General features: G+C 35.0%; 3 protein-coding genes and 2 non-coding genes across 7 annotated transcripts; 4 read left to right on the top strand and 1 right to left on the bottom strand.

Annotated features, from left to right (window-relative positions):
- Positions 1-976: 976 nt before the first annotated feature.
- On the top strand, positions 977-12044 carry LOC129246482 (uncharacterized). 3 transcript variants are annotated; one of them, XM_054885339.1, is made up of 9 exons: positions 977-1054; positions 1669-2005; positions 7061-7254; positions 7505-7618; positions 7970-8152; positions 8232-8558; positions 8729-8831; positions 8896-9048; positions 9151-12044. In XM_054885339.1, the coding sequence occupies exons 2-9, from the start codon at positions 1781-1783 to the stop codon at positions 10630-10632; spliced, it is 2781 nt and encodes a 926-aa protein (XP_054741314.1). In that variant the 5' UTR covers positions 977-1054; positions 1669-1780; the 3' UTR covers positions 10633-12044. The 3 variants fall into 3 exon arrangements, with proteins under 3 accessions (XP_054741314.1, XP_054741312.1, XP_054741313.1); XM_054885337.1 differs by lacking the exon at positions 977-1054 and adding an exon at positions 1112-1249; XM_054885338.1 differs by lacking the exon at positions 977-1054 and adding an exon at positions 1112-1471.
- On the top strand, positions 2420-2491 carry Trnae-cuc (transfer RNA glutamic acid (anticodon CUC)). The gene has a single exon. It is a non-coding gene; the product is annotated as a tRNA-Glu (tRNA).
- Trnae-cuc (transfer RNA glutamic acid (anticodon CUC)) lies at positions 3486-3557 on the bottom strand. The gene has a single exon. It is a non-coding gene; the product is annotated as a tRNA-Glu (tRNA).
- A 1425-nt stretch (positions 12045-13469) lies between the features above and the next one.
- Positions 13470-14887, top strand: LOC129244376 (piggyBac transposable element-derived protein 3-like). The gene is made up of 3 exons (XM_054881996.1): positions 13470-13665; positions 14021-14557; positions 14616-14887. Exons 1-3 carry the CDS (start codon positions 13470-13472, stop codon positions 14885-14887), a joined length of 1005 nt encoding a protein of 334 aa, XP_054737971.1.
- A 2840-nt stretch (positions 14888-17727) lies between these two features.
- LOC129244622 (lactoylglutathione lyase) lies at positions 17728-20759 on the top strand. Its single transcript, XM_054882348.1, has 5 exons — positions 17728-17982; positions 18174-18310; positions 18435-18521; positions 18595-18708; positions 20482-20759. Exons 1-5 carry the CDS (start codon positions 17743-17745, stop codon positions 20603-20605), a joined length of 702 nt encoding a protein of 233 aa, XP_054738323.1. The 5' UTR covers positions 17728-17742; the 3' UTR covers positions 20606-20759.
- The last annotated feature ends 713 nt before the right edge of the window (positions 20760-21472 follow it).

The following is a 21472-nucleotide window of genomic DNA, read 5'->3' as shown; positions in this document are numbered from 1 at the left end:
CTGCCATGAAAAAGCTCCCCATAAAAATATTTGCCGTTCGGAATCGGCTTGAAATTGTAGGTCCCTCCATTTGTGGAACAACATCAAGACGCGCGCCACAAATAGGAGGAGATGCTCTCGAGGAGCTCGGCCAAACACCCAAAAAAGGTGTACGCGCCAATTATATATAATATATACATATATTAAAAAAAATGTATGAGATTTTGAAATTTATGAATTATGAAATTTTGAATTTGTTTTTTTTTCAATTATTAAATTCTTTTAAAATTATACAAATAGTAGCACGAAACTACAAAGGAAGAGGATGTTACGGTCTTCTCTGTATTGCAGCCTCTAAATTTTATTTCAAGTCTTCTCTAAATTTCTTTTTAAAGCCCAATTTCTCTCCATTTTTCTATTTTCACAAACAAAATCATAAGACAGCAAACCGCGATAGAGTTAACGTAATTGCGCGTATCTGAACGCGAAAGTCGATAACTCAATAAAAATGTGCTTGCCTCAACATAAAGATCTTAAAATTTGCAAATTAAAAATAAAACTTTTTTTTTTAATTCGAAGGGAATAGTATATTATTTATGCAATATTAAATTAACTTCGGTCCAATGCTTTATAAAAATGTTTCCCCATTATTATTATTTTTTTAATTTCGAAGATGATAGTCGATTATTTACACAATATAAAATTATCTTCGGTCTCATTGAATTTATGAAAAAATTATTTAGACAACATAAAGTTATTTTCGCTCTCATTACTTTTTAAAAATGTTTTGCACACTTTTATAAAAATTATAATAAGAATAATCAATATTTTCATGTTTTTTTTATTTCACTTTTTTACTCATTTTTCAGTTACTTTGAAGTATTTCACATTTCTCATCCATTCACATCATTTAATTAATCCGGTAATTACGCCCAACACATTTGGCAAGTGAGTGAAAAATCACTGAAACAATTAGCGCTCTTTCCTGCTGTCCATTTAGTGTCATTTTTATGGTGATTTTCCTCCACCGAAGCAGGCGCCGCACAAGTGGGATGTCAATGCAGCAAAATTAAAAGTATTTAACTAATGAAGAACATAAATTTTAATAAAAAACAAAAGCATGAAGGAGTTGTAAAACAGGTTTAGGAGCGGTTAAATAGTTTAATCCGGCAACATTTTGCCAGACGGTATAGTGTAAAGTAACACCGCAATGTTGGCGGCGGATAACAACTGGCCACAACATCTTCATCACTATCATTCAATGGCGGAGGTAGTTATTTTGTGTGTGCAGGATAACAAGACAACAGGCCCATTCAAGTGCGAAGGCTAAATGCCACGCCAGCTAGTCTCTTCAAATTAATCAGTCATGCTGAACTTTAGTGCAAGACACACCCGTAACTGGGCACAAATCTTACGGAAAAATGCCTTAAGTGAAAAGTGGCATGCAAATTAATTGATCCTCACTCTCACTGCGCTGACGCAGAACTCAATTGTTAGTTTCAACTTCATTAGAAAACGGCAAGCCGTATTATTCATTGCCGAAAGTTGCATATCATCAATCAACAGTTATAATCATCCAATTTTTCTCTCTTTTTGGTTTTTTGGTGTTTTTTTGTATTTTCACTACATACCAAAAATCGCTGCTTTATTAATAAATAATAATTTTATATTTGTCATTTCTGCTTGCAGTGACATCTCTGCCTATTATCAGCAACGCTACGCACCCACTCAACAACATCACCACCAGCTGCAGCACCAACAAAAACTTCAACGTCAACTGCGTCATTTAAATAGTTATCCGATGGCGCCGAGTGTTTGTCAAAATTCACCAAAATTAACTGCAGCCGCTGCACATAGCGCCACCGTGACCACGACCATTGGTGGTGGTGGTGGCGGCGGTACAACAATCTCTGCGCCATCCATTACACAGAAAAGCAATTGCGGTGGCAGCAGCATTAACGGCTCTATGGCTTCGTACAAAATGTCCAGTTCGGAGAATAGCTGGTCACAGGCTGTTTTCAATAAGGTGCGTACAATTGAACAAAGTTTATTTGTGTGTATGTATAATTCAACTCTCCTTCGTTTTCACTGCAAATGATATATTAACAATGCTTGCTGTTAAATAAATGCTTTGTAGCCATGTTCATGTTAAAAATTGCCTACATTACTTATGAGAGGGTATGTTAACGAACAATCTCTGCTCATGAGCTAAGTGAGCAGCCGTTAAATTTTTACAGCGGTGTTGTATCTGACGTTTGCTAATTAACAGTTGATTTAACAAAACGCCATATTGAAATCGAAATGTTATTAAACATAAAAAGTGGATTGTTAGCAAAGAATGTTAATAAAATGAGAAGCGCAATCTCTGTTATTAGTTATATGTAGAGATGCAGTTATGAGCAAGTAGTTATATTACTGTTTTAGTACAGTACTAACAAACTCCCGTATTGTCTAGTGGTTAGGATATCCGGCTCTCACCCGGAAGGCCCGGGTTCGATTCCCGGTACGGGAAAATGTATTTTACAATAAAAAGTTTTTGGAATTCTAATATACAATTATTTTAATATTGTAAAATTTTTTTAAATTTCTTGACTTAAACGTTAGTTATGAAGCAATTTAATGAGTTTTGGAGAGTATTATGTAACTACATGGCTAGTTAAACTTTTTTGCATGAATAACCTTTCTCATAAAAATATATTCATTTTAATAAACTTGAATATTTTATACATAAATTTTATTTTTACAATTTTATAATAATTTTTATTTGTATCATACTTTAATAAAATTCATATTATTTACGCAAATATTTTACATATCTGAGTATGGGGACTGTTTGCCCACACGCTTAGATCAACTCTATATTTGTTTCGTTGGATTGCTGGATTTATCCGGAGTCGGTTTGATTTGACCAAACTCATATGGTATATGTATCTATACCGAGGGCGGTAGAATACAAGGTTACGCCTTTCGAATTCGCTGTGTGAGGCACCATGAATAAGCAAATAAAAAGAAGGGGAACTAATTGTTTGTGAAGAGGAAGAATAGGCGAAAGCAATAAAATCTATCAAACCGAAAAAATTATACACAAACACATTTTTGCCACGGCATCATTCGTATGCAAAAAAAAACAAATGCATTTGCAGATATGCAAAAAAAAAACATTTGGAGGTATTTTTATAAGTTGTGCTCTCACGATTTAACACGCGGCACTTTGTTTTCATTGGGTTTTTCGTTGAAATCTCACAAATCACCAAGCCATTTACTGAATTTTCACAAACATGTAATTTCTCATTCTTTTGTTGTTGTTGTATCAGTGTACTCCCCCTTTTCTTCGTTTGTTTTGTATTGGAAAGGAGCCTGACGTCAAACTTATAAAAATCGTGAAGAATTAAGTAACTGTTTTGTGAAGACGCCACCTTCAGTCTTCAATTCTCTATTCATATACATATTTATATGTCCATATGTGAAAAAAAAATTCGAAAGAAGTGTTGAGAAAAAATTTAATTTTCCCGTACCGGGAATCGAACCCGGGCCTTCCGGGTGAGAGCCGGATATCCTAACCACTAGACAATACGGGATGTTAGAAAACCTAACAATTCAATTATTAGAGCTTATATTCCAAACATACATATATATATACGTAATATACTATATGCATATTATATGTATTATTATTATAATTCTTTTTTAGTAAAAATTATTTGAAATTTATTTGCTTTCTCATCCCATTTCTCTCTGAAAATAACTGCAAATTTAATAGTGGCTTTGAGTGCGACATGGAAGCAATTCGTGTCAAATTTACTTCCCCAAAACTATAGCAAAGACGAATAATTTGAAAGCTCCATATAGCATTTCAGTTTATGGCTGGATTTACAATTTTTACTTGCAAATATTCTCATTGCCAAATTTTCTCAAGTAAATTGTTGCAGAGAATGAACCGCTCACCTTTCTGTCATTGCTTTTTTGAATTAAAACAACCAGATAAGTAGCTAGCATCAAGTGCATATTTTTGCAACTTTCCGTTAGAGTACAATAATGTAGATTTCTCTCTTTGAGAATGAAATATTCCTATGGAGGAGAAGAAGAGGGATGGTTTAGTGGAATCACAACACAAGTAGCAACGACGGATAGTAAACCATGGTGGAAAGGCATTTTAGCCCAATCTCAGCCAAAACAAAAAAAAAAAAAAAAAACGAATTAGTTGCACGGTACGTAACATAACTATAAACCATCTGACAGCAGTGGTTTTTACTTTTATTTTTAAGCCTAACTTTCGTCAAAAAAGGCAGCAAAACCAAGAGGCTGACAATATTGTCATATTAGTCCGATGATGAATAACAACAAATATAATAGTAAGAACGTTACGCTTTTCACTTTACTCCTCTAATGTGTTCTCTCCTATGGTACAACAAAAAGTTTATTTTTTACCTCAAATTCTGCAACGCTGCTCATTAGGTTATGATTATAATACGCAGCTTATTCAGCAGTTAAATGTGAAATAAAGTTAATTTATAACTCAAGTATAGCAAATAACAATCACTTTAGTTATTTAAAACGCATCATGTACTCGTACAAGAGCCCGTTATTTGGAAAAGTTCATACGATGACTCTCTTCTGGTGCTCCAAGCTTGGTGAGCACAAGAATTTATATATTCATATATGGCATATAACAAAAATTCAGTTATAAATAACTCCATTATGCCTTTATGTATGTATATACTAAGAAGTTTATGTAAGAAGTGTACAGAAAGCGCAATAATTCATAATAACAAAAATTGATTCTGATACCAATTTTTCACACACCCTAAATATACGAGGTGTGTTCAAAAAGTATCGCGAATTTTGTGTTTTTTCACAAATTATCTATTTATTAATTAATATCTATTTTGTCCCCTTCAAAGTAATCCCCATGAGATATTATGCACTTGTGCCAACGTTTTTTCCAATCTTCGAAGCACTTCAAAAAATCATTTTTTTTATCTTGTTCAGCTTCTCCTTCGATGCCGTCTTTATCTCGTCAATAGTAGCGTAGCGTCGTCCTTTCATGGGCCTCTTCAGTTTCGGGAGCAAGAAAAAGTCACAGGGGCCAGATCTGGGAAATACGGTGGCTGTGGTATCATTAGTGTGTTGTTTTTGGCCAAAAAGTCGCGCACAAGCAACGATGTGTGAGCAGGGGCGTTATTGTGATGCAAGAGCTAATTTTTGTTCTTCCACAAATCCGGGCGTTTCTGGCGCATAACTTGCAGCTAATATTCCTTATTGACCGTTTGACCCAGTGGCAAGAACACATGATGCACAACGCCCCTGCAATCGAACATTTACAATTACATTCGACCAAACTTGTTATGAACCTCTGGAACAAATTTGGGTCGCGCGCACAGAGTCCAACATCTCATTAGCAATGTTCATGCGAAGCTGCTTTTGGTCGAAATCGAGCAGTTTTGGTACGAATTTTGCGGCGACCCGTCTCCTGCCCAAATCATTGAAAATAAATCGAATGACACGAGCCAATCAATATGTCTAGATCCTCAGCAACTTCTCTAATGGTGATTCGACGATTGGCCAATACCATTTTCTTCACTTCATCAATTTTTTCGTCTGTTGTTGAAGTGCTCGGGCGTCCGGCACGCTTTTCGTCGTTCACATCTTTAAAAAAAATGTTAACGACACCACCAACATATCTCCTCGGTAAAGATTTGAACCCGGCAAAGATTTGAACTCTGCTCCCTTGTGCGATAGCATTTGCCACCATACCTCCAAAGCGAACAAATTTAATTTAGTCAAAAACTAGTTTTCACGTCATCCCCCAATAACACCGCCATAGAAATTTAGCAGAAAATATTATTCTATTCAACTAACCATTCCCACCACATGGGTAAATTTAACATTTCACCTCTAATGTGTTTTGAACTTAACATGAGAAAAGTTAACAGATGTTGTGTACATGAGCTACTAAACTGTTTGCATGAAGTAACTATTTGTCATGCGCTGGGTTTAGCTTTGCACATTTACGTAATGAATTCTTTTTTATTTGCCAATTTATTTATTTTTATTCTTTTAAAGCTTCAATAACAATCGAATTATTAAATAAACAAAAAGATAACGCAGCGCTGGCAAAGGCGGCCAATTGCTATATACATAATTTCATTTTTATTTCAAGAAGGGTAACTCTTGCCTTGAAATCCAACGTAGAATCTCCCTTACCAACAAGTGCTACTTTGGATTAAGTAGGCAAATGAGTAGTAAAGCCCCCTCTCGACGAACAAAACTAACACTCTACAAGGCTCTCATCATGCCCGTCCTAACGTATGGCGCAGAAGCTTGTCGATGACAACATCCGATGAAGCGACGCTTGGAGTATTTGAGAGAAAGATTCTGCGGAAGATTTTTGAACCTTTGCACGTTGGCGATCGCGATTATGGCAGGCGATGGAACGATGAGCTGTATGAGCTTTACGACGACATAGACATAGCGCAGCGAATAAAGATCCAGCGACTACGTTGGCTGGGTCATGTCGTCCGAATGGATACAAACGCTCCGGCTTTGAAAGTATTCGATGCGGTAACAGCTGGTGGTAGCAGAGGAAGAGGAAGGCCTCCTCTGCGTTGGAAAGATCAGGTGGAGAAGGACTTGGCTTCACTTGGTGTGTCCAATTGGCGCCGGTTAGCACAAGAAAGAAACGACTGGCGCGCTTTGTTAAACTCGGCCAAAATCGCGTAAGCGGTTATAGCGCCAATTAAGAAGAAGAAGAACTCCTAACTCTGCAATATAAAATTGAACAAAAAACTTAACAAACAAATTTTTGTGGGCATTAAACAAAATACGTGTATAATTTGAACGATTTCTAATTGAAACAAACATTTTTTTCTTGCAGTTTTTGTCAAACAGTGTTTTTGCTCGTTTTTCTGATAAAAGCTCATATATTTTTATTTAGTCTAGAATTCCAATTTATAATTAGAATTTTTAACTTTCCAAATACTTTAATAAATTTTAACAAATTTCTTGTATGTACAGATATATGTTCGCAGCCTAACTTTTCTTTCTTTAATTTTTGATTATTTTCCTTTATATTTCTTTTCAGGAAAATCAGCGCCCACCAGTCTATAATCCAGAGGACTACGTGCAGTCCTTGAAAAAATTCGGTAAACGTCAGAGTGGGCAAAATGTGCGTTCAATCTATGATAACCATAATGAAACAACGGCAACAACAAATAGCGGTCACAAAGATGAGAATCATAAATCATTGACATTGCCACATAAGCATGCAGAATACAAGTAAATATGGTTTTTGAATAAAATAAAAATATAAAAAAAAATATTTGAAGTTAAATTGACGCAGTTTACAAGAAAACGAAAATAAAATAAACCTTAACAATTTAGTTTTCGAAAATCCAGACAGCGTCTTGTCCCTTCGTATTGTACATTCACACAGAAAATAAGAACTGAAAACGCAAATAAATTTATTTTACATAATTTTTAAAATTGCAAATATTTTATATTAAAATTTACTATATTTTTCACTTAGAAGCCCCATACCGGCAGCGCCAGAGAGTGATGGTGAGATGTCCTTGCGGCAGTTTGCGTCAGTAACGGACTTACTGACAAAACTTCGTGCAGATCTAAGAGTCTCGTTTCCAAGGTTCGTATTAAATATTCTTAAAAAATATTTAATGAGCAAAGCTGTATCTTTTTTACTGGTGTAAAATGAAATGAAATCCACTAAATGAAAAAAATAAAATAAAGCAATTTACCCAATAGCTTTTGCTGCTATTTGTCTTAATTGTGTAATAGAATCATTTATAATTATAGTAGATGTTCATAAATAAAAATTAAAAAAACTTAAAAAAAAAACATTTACAAATAATGCACTGTTGCCTAATTTCAATTATACTTTTTTTGCTTATCTAATTTAAGATTTGCAGAATGTCGATTTAAATTTTCCCCAATCACACTAAAACAATTTTCTTTTCTTCCCCATTCTCTAAAACAGCTTCGTTCAGGAATTCGTCGCAACACCTTCAGACGGCATCAGTTTACTTCTCGAAGTGCTCCGCGCCATACAACTTTCCCAAACGAGCAACTCTCCCCTCACTCCAAATCAAATGTCCGCCTCAATGCCACGAAATGCGCCCTCCTATCAGAGACGTGCGTTGCTTGACGAGTTGGCTTGCCTGTAAGCATACCCCACCTCTCATTTAGTGTTTTAAAATTTTTATAATTTTACTTCATGAATTGCTCACATTTTCTTTCAGCCAATGCCTCAGCATTTGCTGCTCTCGTTCGTTGGACGCAACCGCCCGTTTGGGCACAACGCCAGTCGGTCTAATGCCTTTGGCCTCCTCGGCTACAGGTCAGGGCATACGCGCTCGCATCTTGGCCATGCAACTGATGTCAGCCGCTTGCGATAAGACAGCGCTGGGACATGGTTCACAAAAATCGGTCACAGCTGGGCATACAGCCGTCTCAGAGGCTATGTCAACGTTACGTTTACGCTGCAGTGAACCAGTACGTTTCCGTCTGCTTGTGGGGATGCTCAACAGTGGCGGTGGTTCGGGCGAATTGCAGGCAGTGGGAGTCAAGTAAGTGGCGTGAACAATTAAACTACATTAGTGAGGGAGGTGAAGTGGGAAGGGCTCGAAGAGTCTAAACTAGGAAAAGAAATTCCGCCCAACAACTTCTTCACTTCCACTTTCTATTGTATTTTCTTTTGTTTGGTAATTTCAAGTCATTTTAAAATTTCCTTTCATAGGTTTATTAATTCCTTCTTGGAGAGTTCGGAAAATCTACAACAGCGTTTGTATCTGCAAGCAGAACTGTTTCAGGCCGGTTTCGAGCCAGGTTCTTTAGCCAAGGTAAGTGACGGTTTGTGAAAAATCCCAACTGGGCCATTTGATGTTTACTCGTAAACTTCACCAGACAATTTCATCGGCTTCGTCTTGGCTGGAAAAATTACGCAATGAGATAAAACGTTTTCACGAGCTTTATGTAGATGTGGACAAAATGATCACGCAGGCGCGTGAAGCCGATCGTGTGCGCACTCAGATGGTCATATTGGAACGCCGAGTGCAGGTAATGAGAGATGAGATAATATAAGAGTTCTAAAATGCGCCAAAAAATCATTATTTTTTCACACTAAATTTTCACTCCTTCATTTGCGTCTATTTCTTTAAGATCCTACACGAGGAGAAAGCCGTTCTCACCTCTATGGAACGTCGTCTGCAGGAACGTTGTGCCGAGTTGCAGCGCGAAATATTCCGCCTGCAGGGCGCACAGAATGAAAATACCTTCAAATCGCTAGACAAACAACCCGTAGCGCTGCCACGACATGTACCGCCGGGCAAGAATGATAGCGAACATGAAGATGAGGGCATAAGCAGCTCGGAGACGGGCCCCTCACTTAGTCCAGTGCCCATATTGGTGTTACCTCAGAAAGCAGGCGCTTCCATGACCACCAAACAACATCTTAAAAACAAATCCAAATCACCGGAGAATTCAACGGGCGACAGCGGTGCTGCCACCGGCACTGCCACCACCATTGAGGATGTTATGCAAGAGCTGGATCACGTTGTGAGCGAGGCAGAGAAACAGATATCGACATGCCAACTACAGCAACAACAACAGCACCACCAACAAATCAAGCAGCAGCTAAGCCAGTCCAAGGCCGCCAAGGAAAAGGATATTGTACCGGTGAATATTGTGCCACAACCACCACGTAAATCGCGTTCACTCGCACATCTCGTCTCACAAGCGGATGGCTCCGAGCTAGACGGCTCCGAATATGGCATGTTAGTGTTACAAAATCATGGCGATGGCGCAGCCGTGGAACGCGTCACAGCGCTGCAGACATTCTTCGATGAGGCGGACTATGAGCTACCCGCCGATATAGAGAAGCCATACATTATCGAATCGCCGGATATACCGGAAGTGAATGCAACCAACGTCGCATACAATGCGAGCACGACGCGTGAATTGCTTGATGTCATAATGAATGCACGACACACTGACGACGATCCGACAATGAAAGCCTTTCGCGAAGCGAGTAACCAACACACGCATCAACACCCACATCAGCACCAACACCAACACCAGCACCAGCATCACCAACATAACAACAATGGTGGCGGCGGAAATGCAAATAATTGTGTTAGTAAACGACAAAGTATGTCAGCTGCTGCACCACCACCACCACCGCCTTTGGCAGCCAAGAAGCCACAAGCGCCAGCGCAACACTTCAACGGCGTCTTCTTTATGACGGGCATGAATACGCCGCAAAAGTATCCAAAGCCAGATGTAACAGCTGCGTTGCAAGCGCGTCGTGTGACCAAAAATGTGGAGCGTCTCGAAGCGGCTTTTGCTTCATCCAGCCACGAATCATTGTTGGAAGGCGGTACCCCGCAAGTGGTGCATCATGTGGTGCGTGAGAAATCGCACAGCAACCAACAGATCTATTTCGGCAGCAATCCTGCAATGCGTCTTAGCAGCGGCAGTAATGGCGGTGGCACCAAGAATGGGGGTGGCAACAACGTGACAGTGCTGGTGCAACACGGTGCAGGCATGCAGACGGCGCAACAGGCGAGCAACAGTGCGACGATGCGCACACGTTCCTGCCCGCAAGGCTCAAAAGTGACCGATACGGTATCGGGATTGTATTGAGAAGCAATGGAAGTTTTGTATTTGAAAAATGTGAAGCATTTATTCGGTGTCTAATTAGACGAAGTAGTCATTGAAGTGGAATTGGATTTCAATTCTTATTCAGCTCGAATTGTAATTAGTGGGTGGAGTTTAGCATAAATTTATTTGAAAGGATCTAGATTTTAGTGCTACTCTTGAACTGGAAGCTTACGTGAACTAGTGCTTTAAACTCTTTTATTGTAGAAAAAATTGGTATAATTCGGACTATGGGCTATTTTTAAAGCCACTTGAGAAATTGCGATTTTTTTCATTTACAATATTCACAATATTTTTTATACTAAATTTTTTTGTTAATTAAAAAAAACATAGTGACAGGTTTTCGTATAAATCAAAATTCCAAACTTTGCATAAAATTCACAAAAATTTAACGAATTTTTCAAATTTTTAATCAGAATTTTTACAGAGCTTCTGAGTATGCAGTTTTATAGCTCATTCAATTTTAGTTTAATAAAGTGTAAATTAGAAGTCGTTCAAAAATAGCGCTGATTTTTGATAATTTTTTTGTTTTGCATACAATGTTGACAATTTTCTTTCATAAAGCTCATGTGCGAAAGTCTATAAACGCAAGTGTATGTATTTATGTTTGCATATCAGCTGAAAATGGGCAGAACATTTTGCTTGACCTAGTACTTAATATAGAGTGTGTTTTTAAGAGGTTGATAAGTTAAAATGATAATAAAAAACAAAAATATTGTTGTAATGATTTTTTTTCTATTTATTATAATCTGGCAGATAATTTAATGGCATTTATTTTTTTGAATTTGATATTTGGCGTATATCTGGCGCGACTACAATTCACATGGGCCATTCATCAGTCCAATTTTTGACTACTTTTTGCGAAAATCTGAATTAAAATCTGGATTAAATTAAAATGAACCCCATTAAGCAAATGAAAATCCTTACGTAAAATTGTCCACGTGATCGAAGAACAAAGGCCAACAGGTTGAGAACGACGACGAATGGACAACATTCCCACGACAGTCGGTTCTACGTTACCGGACCGAATCGTATTTATATCTAGCCAAGGACTGTAACTCCGGCAGCATTCCCCGTACGTGTACAGGGAATGTTTATGCTGCTACAACGACAACAATAACAACAACGAATCGACATTTCGGCATCTTGTTCAACACTTCGCTCTATGAACTTCGTGAATAGATTTATTTTTTTTTTTTTTCAAACTAAAAATATCCACAATATGGCAGTATTTTTCTGGCGTTAAATTGCCAATTCATGCTGACTTGCAAAACTTCACTGAACAGAAATGTCAACATAGTTTGCCATTCTTTGTTGTCGATATCGATAGTTCTCATGCATCTAAAAAAACATCCGATATAGTAAATTTTCTAGATAAAATTTTAAATATTTTTTTTTTAATATTATGAAAAAACAAATTTTACATAAAAGTGTGACGTCTTAAAAAAATTTGAAAGTAATTAAAGAGAAACATAATTTGTAGTCTAAAATCGCCGATATTTTTAATTATTTTTTTGGAAGTTTCTAACGACAACGGTTGGACTATTTTAAGCACAAATATATTAAGTCACTTTAAATATTAAAAAAAAAAATACATTTAAAAATAAAAAATAGTTATGTTTGTATATGTTTTTATATTTTTATACGAATGTATATTTTAATTTATTAAAAAAAACAGCAAAACAAACGACAAGCAAAAAAAAAAAACAGAAAACAAAAAATAGCGGTTTTTATATTCCGATTTTATTTAAGAAAAATTATTTTTAATTGCTTTAGCTGTTAGTAAAAATGTGTTTTGTGAATATATATTTTTTTATCGCCTGATCCATCCGGTGTTTAAGTAGAATTTATATATTAATTTAAGTATTTGTAAAAATTCTATCTGTTTGTAGAGTTTTTAATAAGTACAAGACTTTTCACCACTGCCCCTACATAAAAATACCAATTATACAATTATTTTTTACTATTTATGCAAAAGTTAAGTTATTTTTATAGCTAATTCTAGAACGACAGATGTCAGATTAACATAAGTTTACTTTATTATCATAAATTATAATTTTTTTGTTGTAATATTTAAACTTAAAATATGTCATAGCATAAATAAATAAAGTATTTAAAAAACAAAAACAAATATATAATTAGTAATAGGCGCTTAAATGTATAAACTTGCTGCATACATACAGATCCATAATAAAAAAACAATTTTCGAAAAGAAAAATTTGTATTAATAAAAAGTGGTCAATAAGGCCGAAGAATTTATTTTACAAATAAAGCACAACAAAATGTGTCGAACTTATTTTTCTATGTCATTATATTTTCTAGTCCATGGCATTTATGTATGAAATACCATTTAACCCTTTCGCTACTGCTGGGACACTGATATCCCACAGCATGTTCACTTCACCCTGAAACTTGTAATTTTCATAGGAAACTCAACCAAAATGTCCCAATCAGTAGCTGCGAACAATACTTACAATTTACCGTTATCCGCATTCCACACTGTTTCAATCGTGTTTAGTTTTGATCAGTTGTTTGTGAGCAGTCGCTAATATTGCATCAAATTTACGCGTAATTTTGGTGAAATAATACGTATTTGTATAAGAAGTGTTGATTTTTCTAAAGAAAAATATTGCCCTTTTACTGGTAAGTACAAATATATATTTTAATAAGAGTTTTGTGAAAAATATTCAGCGAAAATTAATTTTGGGAAGCATGTGTCCCAGCAGGGCTTTATATAGGGACATATATGTCCCAGCAGTACTTTGTACATAATGTATCACACAGCTAATTTTTTTATTTTTGCAACCTCGTAGACAGCAAAAATGTCGAAATTAAATCGCGATCAAAGTAGTGCATTACTTCAAGAAGATGATGATGAATCCATGGAATCAGGAACTAATTTTAGTGACGAAAGTGATGAGTTAGATAAAACCACTGACAATGACGATTCTTCCAGCGATTCAGAGGAGACCGGATTGAGTGACGAGAATGGTGGCATAGACGATCAATCTGCACGAGGTGAGGAAGCCGCAGGCACGGTTGGAGCACACCGAATGAGTCGTTTGTTTCAAGAAAATCGGTTAGTAACCACCGCGAATGCAAAATTGCAGTAAATATTGGGCTCCACTCAACCCCCTACGAAATTTTTCGCAAATTGTTTCCAAGAAGCATGTTTTTGTACATTGCCCAATGTACTAATGAGAGGCTCATTAAAATACCCATAACGGAGCGAAACAATAAAAAACTTCTTCAGACGGACTCCGATGAAATTGATATATTACTTGGATGCATGTTTTATCGTATAACCATGTACCGTCGATTAAAAACTACTGGTCGAATCATAACTCATTGAGCAATGAATCTATAAAATCAGCCATATCACGTGATCGTTTTGGGCAGATAATGTCTAAGCTATATTTTGCTCCAGTTGACAAGCCTGCAGATGCAGGAAAAACCTATTACATTGACGATTTCATGAATTGCTTGAAAACAACTTTCAAAGCCTGCCGGGATGATAGTAGCTTCCAAAGTATCGATGAACAAATGACTAAATTCAAAGGGCGTTCATCACTCAAGCAATATATGCCACTCAAGCCAGTTAAACGGGGCATCAAAATGTGGCTACGCTGCGATTCTTTGACTGGATACACCTATCACATGAGTATCTATTGTGGAAAAGAAGGATCTGTCCTTGAAGGGACACTCGGCGAACGAGTTGTGAATGATCGTGCAGCAACGATTTCTAACCCTGACGTGACACTTTGCTTTGATCGTTTTTTCGCCACTGTTAATCTCATTAACAACATACCATATCCAGCTTTGGGAATATGCATGTCCAACCGGAAGAGTGTTCCGAAAATACCAGAAAAATTGCAGCGAGGCGAAGCTATTTTCAAAGTTAATTCGGCGGGTACGAAGTCAAACTAAAACCCTTTAATTAATTGTTTAAGTAACTTTCTTGATTGCAGGTACCATAGCGGTAAAGTGGCAGGACGTCAAAGAGGTAATGCTGCTCAGTAACTGCCTCACATCTGAAATGAGCACTGTTAGACGCAAAATGAAAGATGGAACTGAGGCAGAGTTTCCATGCCCTGACATTGTAAAGACGTACCGCGCAATAATGGGCGGTGTGGACTTGGCAGATCAAATGTCGGGATTGTATGATATAAACAGAAAATCAAATAAATGGTGGAAAAAAGTAATTTATTGTGGCATGATGGTGGCTGCTGTAAACACTTGAGTTATATATTCGGAGCTGAATAAGAAGAAACCTGCCTTCTTACCAGTGCTGGTCGAGATTGCCGAGTCGCTAATTGAAAAAGGAAAGGAATCTACCGCATATAAACGATCCCGTCGGTCTGGAAGATCATCGATTAGGTACAAATCAATGACAAATGTGGGGGATCATTTACCCATAGAGCAGTCTAAAAGACGTCGGTGCGTAGCATGCGCCAATCGAAAAGTCGAGAAAAGAACAAAAATTATTTGCCGGGCTTGTAATTTGCCATTCTGTATACAATGTTTCGCTTCATCACATTCATAAAATAAATAAAAGTACAAATCATATGTTATTACCAAAAAAATGTTTCTACTTTCTAGGTGTAGTTTGTACCCTGTTGGGACAAATATATCCCATTTTTAAATACTGTTGGGACACATATGTCCCACCTCAAAATACCGTTATCTACATAAGTTACAAGCCTCATCTAGTTTCTACGCACATAAAGTACCAATGGGTATCCAAAAACTGAAAAATAAAGTTTGAGCAAATCGCCTGCAAAAGTCGGAGCGAAAGGGTTAAGGTAAATGCTCATCACAACTCCTCTGGCATCACAGGATGCGCATAACAAAATTGTCCATCACTTTGTGCGATAGTTCGGGCTGTATATCATGTATATTTGAAAAGTCGAGCCAAGCAGCACCGAGAGTTTTGGTAACTTCTAAAACACCTGGGCTAAAACACCCCGAGTATTTAAAGATCTGGAAAATGAAACAGTAGATAGTCAAGGAGGAAAGGAGAGAAGCAACAGAAGGAAAAAGATAAGATAGAATAGAGAAATAGACGTCGTTAGACTTGTGAAAATTTTCCAGATTCTTTGGCAAATCTGAAAATATTCTCCACTTTGAAAGAACGAATTTTACTTGTTCTCATGACAACGGAAGCCGAAATTCGCAACCTTGCTCTAGCAAATGCAGGACACTCACAGAGAAAGAGCTCAGTGCTAATCAGTCGAAAATTGAGGGAGTTATAGAAATTTTATTGTTACCTTTTTAAATATTTAAAAAATAAACAATAGGGTTGAAAACAAAAATCGGTCAAATTTGCCCAAAGCCGCCCTAGCACCTAGTTACCCTGTCTGATCCTCTCAGTCAAAGTTGTACACAATTTTTCCTGCTGACGGTGTTGTGTGCTTTCCTCCATATAACGAATACTCGAATTCTTTTTATAAGGAGGAAAACACCCATAAAGGTATAATAGATATACTTTTATTAATAATTTTTTCTTTTATATAATTTTTAATTTTTATATTAAAAAAATTTGCTTAAATTATATGGATCTTTATGTAATATGACATGATGAGCTACTTTCGAATTTGTGCTGGGTTGTTTTGGAAGCTTTTCGGAAAATTTCAACGTAAAACACACAGGTTTTCGTTTCGCCACATATTCGTTCAACCTTCGTGGAGACTATTTATTGATACAAAAACACAATTAACAACACGTATTTGTTGTTGTTATATCCCAAATATTTTTGAAGATGACCCAGCGAATCACATAGTTGTGATATACTTGCCTGTAATGGAGCTGCTAAACTTAATTTAATTTCATAATTGTGTAATTTTATTTAAATGAAATAAAACCCTTGTTAGTAGTTATAAAAAACATGTGAAGCAGAAATGTTATTATTATTATTTTTTTAATTATATTATATATATTTTTAGTTTAGCTCGTTTCATATATTTTATTTTATTTTGCTTTGATTTGATTTAATTTTATAGCGCAACTTAACAAAATAGTTTTATAAAAAATAATATTCCGAAGTAAAAAATGTATTTTACGTATCCATTTTTGTTATTTAATAATGTTTTAATTCATATAAAATAATATTCTGAAACAAAAAAAGATATTGTAGCATAATATATTTTTATTAATTAATTTAAGTGTTATAATGTGGCTTAAAAAAAAATGTTTTTATCATAACATGTTTATTCATTAATTTAAGTAATATGATTTAATTTCCACTCAATTCGTTCAATTTTATTTATTTATTTTTCGTTAACGATTTATACAAAATAATATTCTAATGCAAAAAAAGTTGGTTTTATCATGGTATATTTTTATTAATTCATTGAAGTATTTTATATTTTTATTTCAATTTGTTTTAACCTTATAATGTAATAACATATAAATATTCAAAATTGAGCTGACGCAACATTTCTCATCCAATTTTGCTTTTGAATACTTGTTTGTAAGAATTATTATCAATATTTCGATATATGAAATTGATAAAAATCTTTATCTAGACCTTTACGCGTTACATTCCTCGTATATTTGCATACTGCAACTGTCTGGTTCACAAGTGTCAAATATTTTGTCGTACGACGCCATTTGCCAAAATCATAAATCTATCAACAGGGTGGTCGATTTTGTGCCACCTTATATGAAAATGTGTGTATGTAGATATAGAAAATTTAAGCAAAATGTTTGTAAGTATCAACCAACGAAATGGTTGATAAACTGTAAAATATTTATTTATTTAATTATTTATATTCCATTTGATTTCATTTTGCTTGAGATTTTCTTTATTTCGTTTTAGTTTTATAATACCTTTGGTTCCAGATATCATACGTTCGTTTATTTATTTCGTATTTTTTATTGTGCTTTTCAAATTATTTAAATTTATTCTTAAACGTAATCTTTATTATTTTCTAATATCATATAATCAGTGGGTGCATTTCAATTCACTTATACTTCAAACTCTCCAATTTTTTCTACTACTCACCTGTCGCTAGTACTCTACTAAATTTACTAATACGCAACAAGAAATTACCGATAAGTGGCAGCGCTGCAGCTACTTGTTCAATTCCATTAAATATGAGTGCCAAAATTTTGCTGTCAAATTCCACTCGACTACTGTGCGGAATTATTACCTTCCATTGTGTCCGTTGCAAAAGTGCCGGCCGCATAGTAAATCCAGCATTTAAATTATTGCAAACTACTACAAAGTTCTCCCGGACATTTGTTACTACTCAAGCAGTGAAAATGGCCGAAGCAACTGGTCTGACGAACGAGGAGGCAGTGGAATTATGCAAGCCCGCAGACCCGGCTACTAAGGTAAGGCAGGCGTGATCACATCCGCTCAAAAGAATGTAGTTACATATGGAATAATGCTCATACATACATATATTTCCTTATATGGACATTATTAAGCATACTTATAAATATATACTAGTGCAAGTATGAACAAATGTGCATATCTACAATGGCAATCGTATCTTGTTGATCGACAATGAATTGCATTTTAGGATTTTCTTTTCCAACAAACAATGTATCGCATCAAAGATCCACGTAAATCGCTGCCTTTCTACACTGGTGTACTGGGCATGTCATTGCTGGTGAAATTGGATTTTCCGGAAGCCAAGTTTTCGCTGTACTTCATGGGGTACGTGCATGCATAAAAATCTATTTTAATCTATTATCTAAAGTTATTTGAAGTGCGATGCCTTATCAGTTTGCTTTTTAAAATTGTATGCAAATAATTTATATTTATTTCACCCTGCTTGCAGCTATGAAAACCCCGAGGAAGTGCCGAAGGATCCATTGGAACGTAGGCGTTGGGCTATGAGCCGCAAGGCAACTGTTGAATTGACACAGTAAGTGAAGTTTCTAGATTTTATGGAACAATATAATCATGATAATGGTAATAAACATTTAAATTTTTCTTAGCAATTGGGGCACAGAGAATGACGAAAACCAGTCGTATCACAATGGTAATTCTGATCCACGCGGCTTCGGTCATATTGGTGTAATGGTGCCGGATGTTTATGCGGCCTGCAAGCGGTGAGTAAGAATAAATTATTGGATAGAAATTTTGTCAACGATATCAAAGGCAAGAAAGAGATTTTCGGGATGTCTCGCCGCTTAGGAAAATTGGTAAAATTAATCTTAAAGTTATTGCTATATGGTATGTCCAAACCACAATCATACAAACAAATTAGTGCTTGTTTAGTGCCATATATGCAAGTACAGAATTCGGTTCATATCTTATCGCATGCCAATATTCAAATAAATTGTCACCGCAGCTGAGTGGGTTGCTCTATGCTGCTATGCCCACTGTATTTTTCATCATCATCATGAAGCGTCAGACAACGGGCGGCGGCTAGCTATTTTTGTATGTGAAAGAAAAAGAAAATTGTAAATGAAAAATAAAAAACTTCTCATCTACTATGTGAATATTCATAAAAAATTATTAATAGCAGATTGTAAATACATATTTACCTCAAGAATCTTCGATTTCTTTGTTAAAATGTATCATAATTTTGGGTGCATAAATAAAAGCTTTGCAAATTATTTGATTTGCTCAATAAACGTTTCAAAGGAAATATGATAAGATCGATAGCCAGGCAGTGTATGATTGGTTAGTTCTTTTTGATAAAAAAGCTATAATATAAAAATTTTTTTTTGTAAAAAAATATTCAATTGATAAAAAGATTGATTTTAATTGATTTTAAATTAAAAATAATAAAAGTACTTAATTTTTTTTTAAATTCTATATAAGATTTTAGTTGACAAAAGAAAATTAATATTTTTGATAAAAAAATATTCAATTGATGAAAAAATTGATTTTAATTTATATTAAATTTTATTTCTTTTTGATAAAAAAACCAAAATTTTATTTTTGGATAAAAAAATATTCAATTGATAAAAACATTTATTTAAATTTATACGAATTTAAAAATAATTAATTGATTTTTTTTTTTACATTTTATATAAAAGTTATACACTTTTTGATAAAAAAATTGAGTTTAATTTATATTAAATTAGAAATAATAAAAGTAATTGAGTTTTTTATTCTAAAGGGTTTTTCAATTGGCGCAGGTCGATTTTGGCGCCCTGTGGCAGCCATTTTGTTGTGGTGACTTCTATCAAATCTTTTGTTTATTATTCAGTTGTTTATGCCAAATCATCATGGCAAGTTACACGATTGAACAGCACGTTCAAATGATAAAACTTTATTATCAAAATGTGTGTTCATTAACGCAAACGTTGCGCGCATTGCGCCCATTTTTCGGTAGACGTGGTGGCCCTTCCAATTTCTTATGGCCCATATTGAACCATATGGACCTAGACGACATGTGGTTCCAGCAGGATGACGCTACGTGCCACACAGCAAACGCCATTTTATTCCATTTCAACATCTACCCGCCCTTATTGAAAAACCCTTTATATAAGATTTTTGTTCTTTTTGATAAAACAAACATTTTATTTTTGATAAAAAAAATGATTTTAATTTATACCAATTTCAAAATAATTAATTGATTTTCTTTATAAATTCTATATACAATTTTAGTTCTTTTTGATAAAAAAGCAAAAAAAAATATAATGTTTTATATAAAAAAAAATTCAATTTATAAAATAGTTGATTTTAATTTAAATTAAATTTAAAAATAATTGATTGATTTTTTTTTATAAATTCTATTTAAAATTTTAGTTCTTTTTGATAAAAAAAACAAAAATACTTTTTTGATAAAAAAATATTCAATTGATAAAAAATTGATTTTAATTTATATAAAATTAGGAATAATAAAATTAATTGATTTTGTTTTTATACAGTTTCGAAGAGCATGGCGTTGAATTTGTTAAGAAACCCGACGATGGACGTATGAAAGGATTGGCCTTCATCAAGGATCCCGATGGTTATTGGATTGAGATTTTCAACGCCAACACTGTATGCTAAAGCAAACCAGTAAATTTAGATATTTCTTGGAAATTCAGTTCTAAAATGTTGATTAAGTTTAATTATATGCTTACATGCCACAAGTTGTACATAAAATGCCAAAATTTGTTAAAAAAATAAAACATAAATAATATAGAAGCAGCGAGCATTGAGACACTCGAAGTTTGTTTCCTGGGCCTACCGTTAGATGAGCTAGACGAAGACGACCGGTGATTACGCTACACTGACAGGGCAAAGGTACTGCTACAACAACAACAACAAAATGAATAAAATATACACAATGTATCTTTCGCAAAATTATTTACTCACAAAAACGTGTGAATGCAAAATAACGCTTTTAGCAATATTATTTACATTATTTACGGACAAGTGACTGGCTGATTTACTTGGTGTTCCTCTCAACTACTACTACAGCTCCTCAAATGGTATTGCCGTTTCAATATGTTTCTCGTGTGCGGGCTTGCTGGCGCATTTAAGATAAGAATCTAACATTTATTTGCAACAAATTTTTTCCCAACTTGTTTCGATATACTTCGACAATTTAACCAGACACGACCCCACGTATCTATGCATATGCAAACATGTGCACGCATACGTATGTAAACAAACTTGTATGGTAAAGGCACCTGTACCTACTGCCTAGTCTTTCGATGTGCCCACTTTGTTTACCTCAACAATAAATCGCTTGTTTGCGCCTAAATGTATGACACATTAGTAACAACGGAAAGGACGAAAACGGTATTTACCAGCCATTGTTTGTATACCTATGCAGTGGCGGTCATTTATCAAAATCGTGCATAATAACTTGAACTTGACGAAATTTAAATTTTCACTAAGTGTCAGCTTGAGAAGGCGATACCAGTTGAC

The sequence above is a fragment of the Anastrepha obliqua genome, chromosome 4, assembly GCF_027943255.1.
Source record: "Anastrepha obliqua isolate idAnaObli1 chromosome 4, idAnaObli1_1.0, whole genome shotgun sequence".
Classification (NCBI taxonomy): Eukaryota; Metazoa; Arthropoda; class Insecta; order Diptera; family Tephritidae; genus Anastrepha; species Anastrepha obliqua.
This window is presented reverse-complemented; position numbering and strand designations above follow the sequence as displayed.

Bases quoted from the DNA above. Each gene is read 5' to 3' on its own strand.
- LOC129246482 (XM_054885339.1), top strand. From the start codon at position 1,781: ATGGCGCCGAGTGTTTGTCAAAATTCACCAAAATTAACTGCAGCCGCT. The intron at 2,006-7,060 runs GTGCGTACAATT...ATTTCTTTTCAG, and splicing joins CACAGGCTGTTTTCAATAAG to GAAAATCAGCGCCCACCAGT. The intron at 7,619-7,969 runs GTTCGTATTAAA...TCTCTAAAACAG, and splicing joins CTAAGAGTCTCGTTTCCAAG to CTTCGTTCAGGAATTCGTCG.
- LOC129244622 (XM_054882348.1), top strand. From the start codon at position 17,743: ATGAGTGCCAAAATTTTGCTGTCAAATTCCACTCGACTACTGTGCGGA. The intron at 18,311-18,434 runs GTACGTGCATGC...CCCTGCTTGCAG, and splicing joins TTTTCGCTGTACTTCATGGG to CTATGAAAACCCCGAGGAAG. The intron at 18,522-18,594 runs GTAAGTGAAGTT...AATTTTTCTTAG, and splicing joins GCAACTGTTGAATTGACACA to CAATTGGGGCACAGAGAATG.
- LOC129244376 (XM_054881996.1), top strand. From the start codon at position 13,470: ATGTCGAAATTAAATCGCGATCAAAGTAGTGCATTACTTCAAGAAGAT. The intron at 13,666-14,020 runs GTGAGGAAGCCG...CTATAAAATCAG, and splicing joins AGACGATCAATCTGCACGAG to CCATATCACGTGATCGTTTT. The intron at 14,558-14,615 runs GTACGAAGTCAA...TCTTGATTGCAG, and splicing joins TTTCAAAGTTAATTCGGCGG to GTACCATAGCGGTAAAGTGG.